The sequence below is a fragment of the Molothrus aeneus genome, chromosome 9, assembly GCF_037042795.1.
Source record: "Molothrus aeneus isolate 106 chromosome 9, BPBGC_Maene_1.0, whole genome shotgun sequence".
NCBI classification, from domain to species: domain Eukaryota; kingdom Metazoa; phylum Chordata; class Aves; order Passeriformes; family Icteridae; genus Molothrus; species Molothrus aeneus.
Genome location: NC_089654.1, coordinates 28,011,994 through 28,026,659, shown reverse-complemented (window position 1 = coordinate 28,026,659; position 14,666 = coordinate 28,011,994). Strand labels below are relative to the sequence as shown.

General features: G+C 46.2%; 1 protein-coding gene across 1 annotated transcript in view; it reads right to left on the bottom strand.

The window, feature by feature from the left end:
• The window catches only part of XPR1 (xenotropic and polytropic retrovirus receptor 1), a 115,327-nt gene extending 101,451 nt beyond the window's left edge, over positions 1 to 13,876 (bottom strand). Inside the window, exons 1-2 of the mRNA XM_066555193.1 lie at positions 13,746 to 13,876; positions 6,784 to 6,835 (exon numbers count right to left, since the gene is read on the bottom strand). Of these exons, the coding sequence (XP_066411290.1) occupies positions 6,784 to 6,835; positions 13,746 to 13,814 (121 nt within the window). The 5' untranslated portion in view covers positions 13,815 to 13,876. The remainder of the gene's footprint in view (positions 1 to 6,783; positions 6,836 to 13,745) is intronic.
• Positions 13,877 to 14,666: the final 790 nt, after the last annotated feature.

Below are 14,666 nucleotides of genomic sequence, written 5' to 3'. Positions count from 1 at the left end.
CAGGGTGTCATCCTGGGCTTCTCCTTCATGTTTCTTTTTCATGGGTTTGGGAGGCATTTTGTAATTGGGCAGAAAAGTCTGCATTGGGGGCTCTTTGGGATCAGTTATTGGGTTAAAAGGGAAAATAATCCAGGTGTCAGCTCTTAATTGGATAGATTAGTCTTAGGAGAACTTGTAACAAGAGATTGTTGGCCATTTTGTGCCTTCCTAATGAAAAGCTGCTGAACGCACAGCAGTGAGACCGTTTCACTGATAAAAAATAATAAACACCTGAGTCCCAACATGAAGTGCCTTCAAACCAGGCACAGAGAAACCCACAACTGGTACCCCCACAAGAACCTTCTCTGATTCAATAAACTGGCTCTTCCCAAGCCTGGAGTTCTTGGGTACACCTAGGACTCGAGTTCTTCACTCGACACGAACGCGTCAGAGCAATCTGAGCTGCTGCTGAGGCTGCACACAACACACCACAGAGCACAGGAGAAGGCTGAAGGCTTTCTCTGCAGCAACACAGAGAATCAGCCAGGAGCTGGCCATGGGGCAAATGGAAAGGGTGAGGAAGTCCAGCATTTCCACTGACTGCAATCACAAGCTTTCTTCATAAAGAAATGGTGATCAACCTGCTAAAGCACCTACCCCCATGAGCTTCTTGGTTACCCTGTGTGGTCCCACACCACCCCAAGAGCCCCAGGGAGGCTCCCACTGGCCCCAGGAGACTTTCTGGTTTAGAAGAGGTCAGGACAGGACCCTGGGCACACCAGCAGGTCCTGAATGTACTCTCAGACCACAACTTGAGGACCTGTGGTCTGTGGGACAGTAGTGACATCCAACCTTGTATTGGCTCATTGTCTCCACAATCAACTTCCAATCACCCAATTAACCTGGGGACAGACTTTCTAGCAGAGCTTGTTGTGTGAGGATGGGGGTAATGGTTTTAATCTGAAAGAGTCAGTCTAGATTACATACAAGGAAAATGGGTTTTTTCACAGTGAGGGTGGTGAGGCCCTGGGTGCCCAGAGAAGCTGTGGCTGTGCCCCATCCCTGAAAGTGTTCAAGGTTGGACACAGCTTGGAGCAACCTGGGGTAGTGGAAGCTGTCCCTGCCCATGTCAGGAGGGCTGGGCAAGATGACCTTTATGGGTCCCTTCCAACCCAAAGCACTCTCTGATTCCATTCTGTGACTCCAGCTCTGTGCCTCACCTGGCCTTTATTCCACATCCACATTACACTCCTGACTGGTTGAGCACAATGCAGGCTCTTGGTGCTCATCACCTCAGAGGAAGTCACTGTACCAGCAGCGTGGGCTGCTCTGAAGGCACAGAAAGTGGCAGGGCTGGGTACAAAGCAGTCTCTGTGCTGACTTGCTGTGAGCGCTGAACCGCTCCTGACAGCAAAATGACTTTTACATGAACACACGGTACTCCACATTTGCACACAGGCATCTGTGCTCCAAATATTTTAGTGAGCATCCAGCTGTTCTCTCTGGACCCTACTCCAACCATATGCACTGTTTACCTTTCAAATTTTATTGCTCTAGGGGAAGAGAAACCAGGCATCATCTCCTTCTCTAGATGCTGGTATGCTGCCAAGTTCTCCTCCTGTCCACTGTTTGCACATTCTGGGAGCTAACATTTGCCACAAGCCCAATAACCTATTTTTTACAGCTAATCCAATACCTGGCATCAAATCTCCAACTGAGAAGAGGATTGTCATGGAATTTTTTTTTTGTTAGTTTACATACTAATTATAAATACAGAGGCTGAATTACAGCCTAGACAGAATCAAGGAGCTGCATCAGGGGTGTAGGACACCAACCCCTGTGTCCTTATGGGTGTGTGACAACATGCTGAAATAAAGACAAAGCATTAAATCTCTTTGTGACTGCTTCTGATGTGCAGCACTTCTGTTGAAGACTCTTTTAAAGCCTTAAGCATTTCCCATGTAAACAAAACCTCAAGCCGCTGCAAAGTAAGCTTGTGCAATTGGAAATAAATGTTTATTTTGAAATAAAAAGAAGGCATCTGCATATATACAGACAAATCATAAGCCTTTGATCAGCCCTACAAAGCATGTCTGCATGTAACAAAAACTGTCAGGCTCATAACTTCCTCTGGAAAGAAAAAGAATGTGATGTCCTACACCCTACTTATTCACCAAGATTATTTATGCCCCTAAAGAATACTCTTTTGTTTATTCAGCAACAGAAATAAATCCAAGCTAAAGATCTGTAGCTGTCAGTTAACAGGGCAAGTGCTTTACAAATGAAAGCAGAAACAAGGGTGGGATAACATGAGACATGCTGGCACTCTCAGAATGTCCCAAACTTGCATCTCTTGCTTTCCTAATGCATCAGGAGACCACAAAGATTACAGGCACCAGCAGAGGATATCTGTCACCACTAAAGCTTTTCCCCTACCAATTCCTGTTGCTTTAGCACCACCTCTTACTTTTGGGTTTGAATTCTACCCTAGAGCACCTGTAGTCCCCACTCCTACCCTGATGCATCATTCCATCCTCACAGAACCAGTGTGATCCTTCTTTGAAAGGTGCCACTGGAATTCAGGATTGGGGTTAAATAATTCCCATAATGGGAGGACACAACAGGACGCTCCTGTACCATCTGATATTACAACAACGATATTTGTTTACACAGGTATTAAAGAGAGGATAAATTTAAATATCTGAAAGGCAAATATTCTAGGAAATAATATTTAGAGTGGCCCCTGTCCATTGGAGCAGAAAATGGGGATGAATAATTTACAGCTGCACTTTGGTGGCTGCGGCAGCCGAGGAGAGCAGCAGCGTGAGGAGCTCGGGGAGATGCCAACGCAGCTGCTCACCAAGTGGAATAATCAGGAGCACTCCCAGCAAGAATGGTCCACTAACCTGCTTTACTTAGGTGACAAAAGGAACAGGAAGCAGTGGGAGGACAAGGAATCAACAAAAAAACCACCCCAGCATGCTCCCAGTGAGGTCAGAATTTCATGCTTTTGCTGTACTGCACATTCTGCCTCAGAGGAAAGCAGAGCTATGCTCGGGTTTAGCCTCTAAATCATCACAGATTCTTGCTAAAGGTATCTTAGGGTCAAAAAAGGATGCCTGTTTTGGCACACTTGCATTCAGGCCTTCCTGCTGTGCCACAAGGAGCTGGGAATGACATCCTAGGAGCAGCATCCACTCATTCCCCTTGTTCTGGTAACAGTGAGCAGAAGGCAACAAACAGCTAACGAAGCAAACACGCTCCAAAGAACACTCCAGAAAGCCAAGCAAGGCTCCTTGTACAGCTGGGAATGCAGCATCATTTGATACCTCTGCCAGTGATGTGCATGGGATTGAATTAACAGACTGAACACTAATTTAGTACAGATGTTGCTCAGGTGGAAGGATGGTGCAGGTTTCATCAGGGGATTGCCTTGTAAAAAGATGAGGAGCATCTGGAGGAATAACACTGGCATAAAGAAACTGTCATTACAAAGGAGACAGATGGATGAAAAAAACTTATCTTTGAACAGATTAAAGAAATCTATGTGTACAGCCAGGAACTGCCAGGAAAGACATGCTGCAGTCTGGAATAACTCCCATGAAATACAGGGAGCCACACCACCTTGGAATTGTGTGTGGGGACAGCTACAAACAGCCTCCTCCTACCACACAGCCTTAACAGGTATTGCTTATCCCTCTCTACAAGGTTTGTTGTTAAAATCACAGTCTATTTATTACCTAAAAATAGAAAAAAGCAGGCAGACATAGGTGTGATTCAGTGTAACACAAGGAGAAGGGTCACCATAATAAATAATCACAGAATAAACTGCCCAATTTAGAGCCAAGATCCTCTTCCCAGCAGCACTTTGTCCACTAAAGTAGCACAAGCAACCATCCCTTGCAAAACTTTAAGAGTCATTCTGAAGTTAGCTTTGTTTACCCATCCACAAACAGAAAATGCCTAAACACAAACCCACAGAAAGCTGTTCATGATGGATGGCCCACCTATTACCTGCCTTGCCCGTTATTTACAACATGCCTTGGTTGGGTAGCACTTTTTTTGTTGTTTTAAAGAATTTCCAAAGTGCTTTCAGCATTCTACTAAGCAACAGGAAGCATTTCTGTCTATACACAAATTTTACTGACTGACATAGTAAGCAGCCTGCAGCAGAAATCTAAGAAATTCATTCACAAATGCCAGATCACACATCCTGCCAAGCAGAATAAGAACCAGGAACAGCCTCAGCTTTGCTGTACAAAACTCCCTTGTCTTCACAATCCAGTATATTATCCAAAGATTAGCTTACAATTCATGCAAGGTAAATCAAAGCCAGCTCTGGAGCTCTGCAGCGTGTCTGTGATCAACGAGATCAATTAGCAAATGGATTTTAGTTAGACCAGTCTAAAATGAGATTACATTAGGCTCATACTGGGAGGCTGGGTTTCAGTAGCACAGCCCTGTAGTCTCTGTGTTGAGCTCAAAACAACACACAAGTATCCATTGCAAAATCCATATTAAACTGGAAACATGCAGGCCAACAGCCAGCCCCTGACAATAGCTGCTCCATTCCCTCCCAAAATGCAAGGAACTTGCTCCAAATCCTGTGATAGGGACTAGAGCAGTGTTCTGGGCATGGTTTGTGTGCAGTCAAGTACTAAACCCAGCCTAAAGTTTCTATGAACAAAGGCAGAAGGGCTTAAAAAAGAGAAGGATGCAAGCAACAGGGACAGAAAAATGAAGGAATTAGTAGAACTGCTCTGCACTTAAGGGCAGGTCAGGCAGACAGATTTAAATAGGAGTGGCTCAAAACTGTTTGGATTATATTCTCTGTAGTACAGAGGAAAAGACCCAACCCCACCAAAAATGAAACAGAACATTGTTCTACTGATGGAAACAGTCTTATGTCATTGCTTTCCTTTTGCTGAGGTTTTTAAAGCATCAGAGGAGGCAGAAGCACAGGTTAAAACTCTAACAGTTTTTAAAAGAGCATAAATATAATGTCATTTTATTCTTCACCTTGTCTTGCTTTGCCAAACAAACATCACAGCACATTACAGAACACCACTGTAGCACAAGCACTGAAAATAAAGCAAGCAAAATGCTGCATTATAACACTTTACAACTCAAGACCACCTTGAAATCCCAGATAACCCTGGCCAAGCCCAGGAAGTCAAATTCCAACATCAGACTACAAAGTTCCATCAGCACAGACACCATTTGCTCACACTGTCAATAATAAACCAATGGACAGAAGAGAGGAAGAAAAAGTCTTATAATTGTGCCAGTCCCCCATAAAAATATTGCTGGATCTTCAATAACATTAGTAAATTGTCTTCAAAAGTAATTATTGTCAGTTTGGCCTACACAGAAAACTTCAGTTCCTCTTAGTCTTATGCTGTTGGGGAGAAAGATTTGTGGGTAGATTTTATGGAATTTTGCTACTTTAAAATAATAAGGCAAGACTTTCCTCTTTGCCAATGTATGTTGAGTTTTCCAAAGATAACCCATAGATTTTGGATTCTAGGACCATAACCTTTAGAAACCTAGTTCTAGGACCTGTATGTAGAGAAAAGTGTGATTCTTTTAACAAAATCAGCACAATGAGTTGAGTGAGCTACTAAGTGTCAGGTTAAATTTAAAAATTACACCTGCCTGAGCATTGCTTCCACAAAGTTTTCAGCTTGGAATGTACCTCTGAAGAGTTTAAGGACAGACTGCCCCATCCCACACACACTCTCTTCAACTATTAATTATTGCAGCTGTGGCTTTAAAATTCTAATCAAAAAACAGGTGGAGTTGAGTTGAATTTAAAAAAAAAATCACATTATATTGGCTATATCACACCTAATTTCCCAGTTCTAATCAACAAAAGGAAACTAATTCATGGCCTAAGATTTAGAGTGACCAGCATTAGTGATGTTAGACAACTGACTACACCAGGAGCAGCACTTGTTCTCCTGCTCTATAAATATACAAGAAAAATATACAAGAGATATAAAAGAAACCCAGAAAGCCATGTTCAAAAATTAGTAAAATTAACTCTGCAATAAAAGTGACAATAATAAAGGTAAGGAGGTTATAATAATAAATAATAAAGGTAAGGACGTTATAAAGCAGTCAGAAATCCACATGGAAGGGCAAGAAAGTAAGGAGTGAAGCAATACAGAGGCTTCAGTACTTTAAAGACAACAAAAGGAAGATACAGAAAGTAAAAGGCTCTATTAAGAAATTTTGCAGAGATCATCACTTAATTAAACAAACAATTTAAAATTCAGTGAGCTAAAAACCAAACACCTTACTAGAATAATCTAGAGCAGTCAGAAGGCAATAAACACATGCAAAGAAGAAGATATACTCATGTCCACATGGGAGAGGCAGCAGAGCATTCAGGGAGGACACAGAACAAAAGGATGAGACTCTTGCAGCTCAAATCACCAGTAACAAACCAGGAACCAATGTCTCTCCAGCACAGCTATCTCCCAGAGTGGCAGGCTCTCACAGGAAAACAAAGCTCTATTCTCAGGCAATGAAGAGAGTACTTCCACCACTGAATGACCTTATAAGCAAGAGGAATCCAGCTGTTGCTGTCTCAAACTATACAAAGACATTTATTGTCCCAACAAAAGAGGACAAAGAGTTCTAACAATCAAATAGAGCATGCAGGCTGTCAAAGGCCAGGCATTTGCCCATCAGGATATTAAGTTTACCAAATTAGGAGGACTAAGGACAGAAAAGTAGCAGGACTACGTGTCCAGCACGCAGTGCCAAGAAAAATTCAACTGTGGGTTACAATTTGCTTACCTTCTATAGAAGGGGCCTGGTCCACAGCTGCATATAGCATCTCTTTCAAAGCCTGCGAGGGAGGGGCAGAGAACAAGGAACACAGTTAGTATGAAAAGAGGAAAAAAAAAATTACACTGTTTTGATATGCCTGTTTGAAAACAAAAGCAATTAAAGCCCTTTTATCCTGCAGACTGGCACAGAAAGCTGTGGTACATGATGTCAAGGCTATCACACATATTTCTGTTCACAAGTGAAATAGGTTCATGTTTACTGACTGCTTTATCTCAAGCCTGTTATCTTAATAATCTATAAAATTTATTCCAACTGTACATTTCAACATCTTCCTTCAGAAAAATACTTCCCAGTTGGTAGGATGCTAAAGGCTTTACATTAAAAAAAATGAAATAACAACAAAACCTGAAGTGTTGCGTGACACAGAGGAGTTTGTCAAGGCAAATGGAGGAGAAGCAGCCTCAGGGATTTCTCATCACTGTTGCAGAGGATCACAAAAATACACATACATGCTAAAAGCTGAAGGCAACATGATGAAGGAGATTAGGGAGCAAGGGTGATGGCCTGCTCTAGAAGTGGGAACTGAAGGGCAACATTAACACCAGCCAGAACTAATTAAGTAATCAGGTTTCAGGTGCTGGAGGCACCATGAGCTGCCTTGCAGCTCCTTTCTGGAAGGCTCTTCCCAGGCAGTTGTTGGGGTGCTGGTATTACCCCAGGCACAGGTTAAAGGTTTGCTCACTCACATCCACATAAACTGAATTCTGATCAATGGCTGAAGGAATGAGGGGAGTTCAGGGGAGGGTCACAGTGAGGATCAGAGGGTGGGAGCCCCTCTGCTATGGAGACAGGCTGAGAGAGCTGGGGGTGCTCAGCTGGAGAAGAGAAGGCTCCAGGGAGCCCTTAGAGCCCCTTTCTGTGCCTAAAGGGAGTTCAGGAGAACTGGGGAGGAACTTGGGACAATGGCCAGGAATGACAGAACAAGAGGGAATGGATTCAAACTCACAGAGGGCAGGCTGGAGTAAAATATAAGGGAAAAAAATCTTTACTGGGAGGCTGGTGAGGCCCTGGCACAGGTTGTTCAAAGAAGCTGTGGCTGCCCCATCCCTGGAAGTGTCCAAGGCCAGGCTGGACAGGCTTGGAACAGCCTGGGATAGTGGAAAGTGTCCCTACCCGTGGCAGGGAGTGGGAACAAGATGATCCTAAATGTCCCTCCCAACCCAAAACATTCTGGGACTTTATGAATAACCCAAGCCATAGGTTTGGAACTAAAAGCCACAGGAAAGGACTCATTCCTACTGCACAGTGATTTGCATATACACACCTCACATCTTAATGCCCATACTGAACGTGAGTACCCTCCTCCAGCACCACAAAAACCTGACCTTATTCCCTCATTCTTGAGCCCACAGAAATCTAACATAAAGAACTAATTCAGGTCTTCTGAGTTCCTGTCTATTCTGCCTGATTCTCAACATATCCCATACTTCCATAATCCTGAAAGATAGCAGAAACAGAGGTGTGTGTCACAGTGCCCCAGGAGAAAACCTCCCAGGTTAAATGACAAATCCCCCAAAACCCTGGAGGTAAAAACCATCAGCTCAGCAGCTGGGAGCTGAGTGCTGTTGTAACACACTGGGTAAATACAAGGTCTAAAGGACAAGTCTGTTTATCACAAGATACCCAAGGTGGCTGCCTGCACCAGCAGCTCTGGCATCTCTCAAAGGTCTGGCTCCTGAGTCAGAGGTCTCAGCAAAGGTCACTTGCATAATTGTTTTCCCAACTGAGCCACTGCTGGATGATCCTCATGCCAGCAGCACAGCTCTGCTCTGCTCTTGGTGCTTCTCTGAAATTCCTCAGGAGCACCGGCCACTTCAGTCCTTTCCCCCATGACTCACTGCTCAGCAGCACATGATCTGCCTCTGCACACCAAGTAGTCAAAAAATCTTCCTCCTTTTCCATCCCAGTCGTCATCCTCACCTACCTGTAACTTTTTCCATGAACCACAACCAACATGTGACACAGGATAAACAAACCAGAAGAGACAGCACATTGAAAGTCACTGTAGGAACAACTCATCTCTTAACCCACCCAGAGGTAAACCCAGTGTAATTCCTATCTCTGGTTTTATCAGTCATTTTTAAAGAACAACAAATTAAAAAGGACAAGATTGACAGTCCTGCACTAAACAATCTTGAAAGCTGAAGGTGTCAGTCGTCCCACAGACCTCTCCCCATGCAGACATTGATATAGGATTGACATAGTACAATCTGGCAGCTGCAGGGCAGCAGATTCTGTTACTGCTTTCCTGACCTATATAAGTAAACCAATAACCTCAAAGTGAAAGGCTCAGTGCTCCTTCACACCTAAACTATTTAGTCCTCTAGATTACAGAATTTTAGAACTGATTGTTTACAAAAGCTATCCATCACTGTCAATGCAAAACACTTAAGAATTACTCTTTCTGCCCTCAAACTAAACAAAATGGGTTATTTCCCTGCTTTAGACTGTGCCAGTGCTACACCTTGCACCATCAGTCAACTGGTGGAAATACATATGAGAGAACAAAAATAAAAGGCAAAAAGAGAACAAAAATGCAACTATCAGACCTTAACAGTGAACAAAATCAAGGACAAAAACCTTAAAAAACTCAAAAAAAAAAAAAAAACCAACAAACCCCACTGTTTTAAAGGAGTCTTTGAAACCACTTAAGCTCCTCTAAGCTCCTCTGCTAACAGCCCGAAGGACAAATAGTGAAATAGCACAACAGATTTGTGTCAGGAGGTGGCAAGCCTGGGTGTGAACTGCCTATCATGAAGCTGGGTTTGACGAGCAGAATTGGCCACCTCCCAAAAGCTGAAAGCCTGTTTCTGCAGGAGACACTCTGAATTCAAGCAGGCAACCTCAGCTCTCCTCTCCCCCCACCCACTTCCTGCTGCAGGTGGTGTCTGGGAGAAATGATGCCTAAAACTTAGCAACCTGTTTCTCTCCTGCAACAGCAGAAGGACTTAAAACCTGGGGGTTTAAGGACTTAAAAACCTTAAAAAAAAGGGAAAGGAGGTCACCTGCTCACACCTTTACCCACCTCTCCCATGAACTTTGCACCTGTAATAAGTGTTCTGCTCCTCCTCCCTCCCCAGCTGTTGAGATGTCAAAGGTATTATGTACTTTTTCTATAAAAATACCATCAGGCTCCTGCAGAGAAACAAATTCAGGCCAGATTAACTGCAACCAGCCATCTGGCAACTGTACAAGTGAGTTGTACAGTTCCATCAGCTGGATGTGCAGATCCACACTTACATTTAGAAGCCTGAGCAATGCTCTCCTGAAAGCAACCCAGAGAGGGACATGAAAACAAAGGAATCCAGGAGGGTTTGTGGATAAACAGAGGATTCACAACCCCAATATTTATCTGCATCAAAAATGAGCATTATATGCAGCAGAGCACGCTCTCAGCCAAAAAAGAAAAAAAGCATCAGCTGAAATTCATGCAAGTTACCTGAATTTGTTCAGTGTGAAAACGAGAATTTCACAATTTTGACACAAAAAGTTGGGATTGTGTTTGTTTTCATGTTTTTCCTGTTTTCCATTTTTCCAGTTTTCTTATTTCTCCAACTTAAAAGTTTTGAGCCGCTCCTTTCCAAAGGGTAAATGAGTGGCCCAAAACTTTTAAGGCAAAATGAACACTGAAGCAGTGCACATCACAGCTGTAGTTTAACAGCTAGGAAAATGTGACTCACTTTACAGAAGAAAATGCCCTGCCAGAGCCCCTAAAACAAGGTGAGCAAAGCCTTTCACTGCTGCTGCCAGGGTGAGGCACAGCCACATCATTGCATGCAATCTTTAGATGGAAATTTGGAATGGAAAGCCAAATCAGGTCCATCATGGTTTAAAGCTCCACATTATTGTTGGCTCAGTCATGGTAAATGTCTTTGGGAAAAGCTGAATGAAACAGAAGAGCATTCACTGCCATTTTCCCTTTTTTCTGTAAGCCAAGTGCTCCTTCTCAAAAAGCTTAGATGTACAGTAATGGTCACTGCAGAGCTTTTGCTGAAAGAAAATATAAATCTAAGTCACACCTATCAAAATATATCTTACTTTTGCCTGTTTTAAGAAAATTAATGGTTTTTTCTCTCCCTAAAGCTCTCACCCTGAATACCAGCTGTAAGCCCAGGCAACTTCCATACTTCTACAAGCACACTTAGAATACTTAAACTGATTATTTTTGGAGGGAAAGCATGTGGATGGTAAGAAGTTTTGAGGACTGTCAATTGTTCAAGACCACCTGAAAGTGAAACTACATTTTTAGGTATTGAAAACACAACAATCCCATTCCTCTTTCTGAGGTTATCACCAACAGATTACACCTGCTCTGACAGGCAAAGCTTGCTCCAAATCCATTCAAAGGCTCTCACAGGTTACCTGGGTCCTGCCACACCCCAAGAATCTCCTGCTCTCCAGTGGAAATAACTACAAATAGCAGAGGAGAAAATTAAGATGAGGCTATCTTTATGATACAGAATGGCTTAGAGAAATCAATTTCTGCATCATCTTTCAGTCCTTTCATGGGGAACAGCTTCAAACTGAAAGAGAGCAGGGGTAGATCAGATATTGGGCAAAAAATCTTCCCTGAGGGTGGGGAAGCCCTGGCACAGGGTGCCCAGAGAAGCTGTGGCTGCCCCATCCCTGGAAGTGTCCAAGGCCAGGCTGGATGGGGCGTGGAGCCACCTGGAGTAGTGGAAGCTGTGCCTGCCCATGGCAGGGGATGGGACAAGATGATCTTTAAGGTCCCTTCCAACCCAAACCACTCCAGAATTCTGTGATCTTGAAGGTGACATCCTGGAAACAGGAAGAATCTTTTCAGAGTTAAAAACCTACCCAAGAAGACCTCTCACTCTGAGAGGGCGTTTCCTGCGTTAATTAAAAAGATATAAACTGTCAGGTGAAGAAACAATATAACACTATTGAAATACACAAATCATGTTTTAAAAGTTACTGTGACACCTTCTATAAGCAGCACTGCACACAAGTAACACAGGCAAAGTTTAACCTCGCATTTGCTGATCAGCAATGGGAATTTTCCTGGACAAAGGAGGGCTGGGTGCTTTTTGCCTCAGGTATAATCAACAAGTAAATGGAGGCAGTGCTGGGCTTTTATGCACTGCACCCACACGACCACCAGTTACTGAATAATAAATGCCAGGCTATTCCATCACTGTAATATGCATGAGCAGGAGGCTGACTCACATCCAGCCAGCTGCAACAAGGCAAACAAAGAGTTTGAAAGTTATTACTGAAAGGGAAGGTGAGGTTTGTGTTTTCCCTCACTCCACATTAAGCTGTCTATCCAAGGAGGAGATTACTTGTGATTAGAAAGAGTAACAACTTGAAGGAAGTTGTTTTGACTGAAATAGACATTTTAAACTGGGCTGGAGGAAGGGAGAATGACATCATGATAGTGCCCTAGTTAAAACAGCTGAAAATTAACCTCCCATAATGAAAACAGTGGCCGAGGAGCAGCAGAGCTCTTCACACATTAATCAAGGTGTCGTAGTTCACTGGGTCTCCTTCCCCTCTCTCCACAGCTGTTTGCTCAGCATGCAGCCAGATCTTTCACCCTTTTATTTCCCCTTGCCTTCCCCTCCAACACACCTCCAAAGCTGCTCTTAGGAAGATATCCAAGTTTTCTTTTCTCAGGAGCAGAAGACAACTCTCACAGGGATAACCCATTAAAGACACGATGCAGAACTAAGCTGGCCCTTTATTTTATCAAGACAATGGTTTTCCTCCTCCTCAAAGACTGATGGCATTATTTGGCCATCTAGCTCTCCACATCATTCAAGGAGATCACAATATTGTTGTAAAGCCAAACCCAACTGCAGTTTTTATTTAAACATCCGTTCCTCTGCAGTCAGGTAAAGGGAAACAAAGGAAGAGTGAAAAGGGTAGATATAAACTTCTCAAGCTCAACATTATAACAAAGCAAGCTAAGATAAATGTGGTTTTCCTTGCAAATCCAGACAGATTAATATGGATAGTATAAATAAATTGCTATAATAGTCCTAGGGAGAAAATACAGGCCCTCAAACAATAACAAATGTTCCGTGGTTTCAACTGAGTCAATCAGTCAAGAAGTTTTGCTGATCACGGCTGTCCTATAATCAGCTTTCCGTTGTCTAGATTTAATTATTACTTGTGGAAAAGACATCGCTGGCACCTGCCACTTTTACTGCTGACACTGAAATAGGAAATGGTTTTACTGCAAATTACCACCCCCCAGCTCCGTCCAGTTCCAACCAAGCCCAGAATCGGTGTGATAAATCTGAAACGAAGCAATCAGCATGACCTTTAGCAGGCTGGCGTGATAAAGCCCAAAAAAGCCGTGTTCTGCAGATAATTCACGATTAATGCAGCAGAACTTGCTGCAAACAGTGCTCATAAACGCCCCGACTGGAGTGTGATACCGTGAGCTGCAGAGCCTTACTTAAAAATTGTCATAAAACCGGAGTTGAAGGGGGTTTGCTGCCTTGTTCTGGGGGACTCGGGGGAGCTGATGGGGGTTTGGAGCCCTGTTTTGGGGGAGCCCCGAGCGGTGCCGGTGGCCCCGGCAGGGCAGGGAGGGCTCCGGGAGCTGCCCAGCGCGGCGGGATCGCCCTTGGGAGGCCGGGAGCTCTCAAAGTCACCGCTCCTCCGGGAACCGGCGCTGGTGCCGAGCCCCCGCCGCGGCTGGGGGTGCGCGGTGCCGAGCGTGTGCCCCGACCTCCGTCCGCCGGCAAGAGGTTACGGGCGGGAATTAACGCACTGATTAGCGAGCCGGACAGCCGAGGGGTGCCCCTCAGCGCCGCAGCCTCCCCGCCGCGGCGGACGCGCACACGCTGCCTCTCCATCAGCACCGCCCCGCGGCACGGCGGGCACCGTGAGGCGCGGGGGGCCGGGGCCGGTGCCCGCAGCGCTGCCCGGGGCCGTACCTCATACTGGATGTACTGCTTCCGCCACTCGGGGGTGATGTGCGCCGCGAGGTGCTCGGCGAACTTCATCCTGCCGCCGCCGCCGCCGCCGGCGGGCCGGGGCCGCGCTCGCTCCGCGCCCGCAGAGCCGCCTCGGCGGCGCCTGGCTGCGAACGGGCGTCGGTAGTGGGGGGCGGGGGGGGTCCGCCGCCACCGCACATGGGCCCCCGCCCGCCCGCCCCGCCACTCCTCAGCCCGCCTCGGGCCTCCTCAGCGCCGCCCCGCCGCTGCCGCCGCCTCCTCGGCCGTCGCCGCCGCCATGTTCGCCACCGCCTCCCGCCGTCACCGCCCGCAGCCAACCGGCACCGGCACCGCGCGGCCCCGGCACCGCCGCCCGCCCACCGCCGCGGGGCGGGGCCTGAGCCCGGCACCGCCCCGGGACCGCCCGCCCGCCCTCGGCACCGCCGCACGGCCGGCCCGGGGCGGGGGCACCGCCCGGCACCGCCCCGGCACCGCCCCGCGGGGAGGCGCCGTTCCCGCGCCCGCCGCCGGGGGGCGCCGCGGCTCGCGCTGGTCTGGGGTCGGGTTTGGGGCGCGGGAGCGGCACCCGCGACCCCCGGGATGGGCGGGAGAGCCCCGGGAATGCGGAACTGCCTGGGGAGGGACGGGGATGGAAATGGGGAACGGGAATGGGAATGGGGATGGGAATGGGAACATGGGATGGGGATGGGAACATGGGATGGGGATGGGGATGGAGATGGGGATGGGGATGGGGATGGGGATGGGGATGGGGATGGGGATGGGGATGGGGATGGGGTGGGAATGGGAATGGGGATGGGGTGGGAATGGGAATGGCGGTGAGATGGGAATGGGATGGGGATGAGATGGGATGGGATGGGATTGGGAAAGGAGTAGGATGGGATGAAATTGGGCTATCATAGG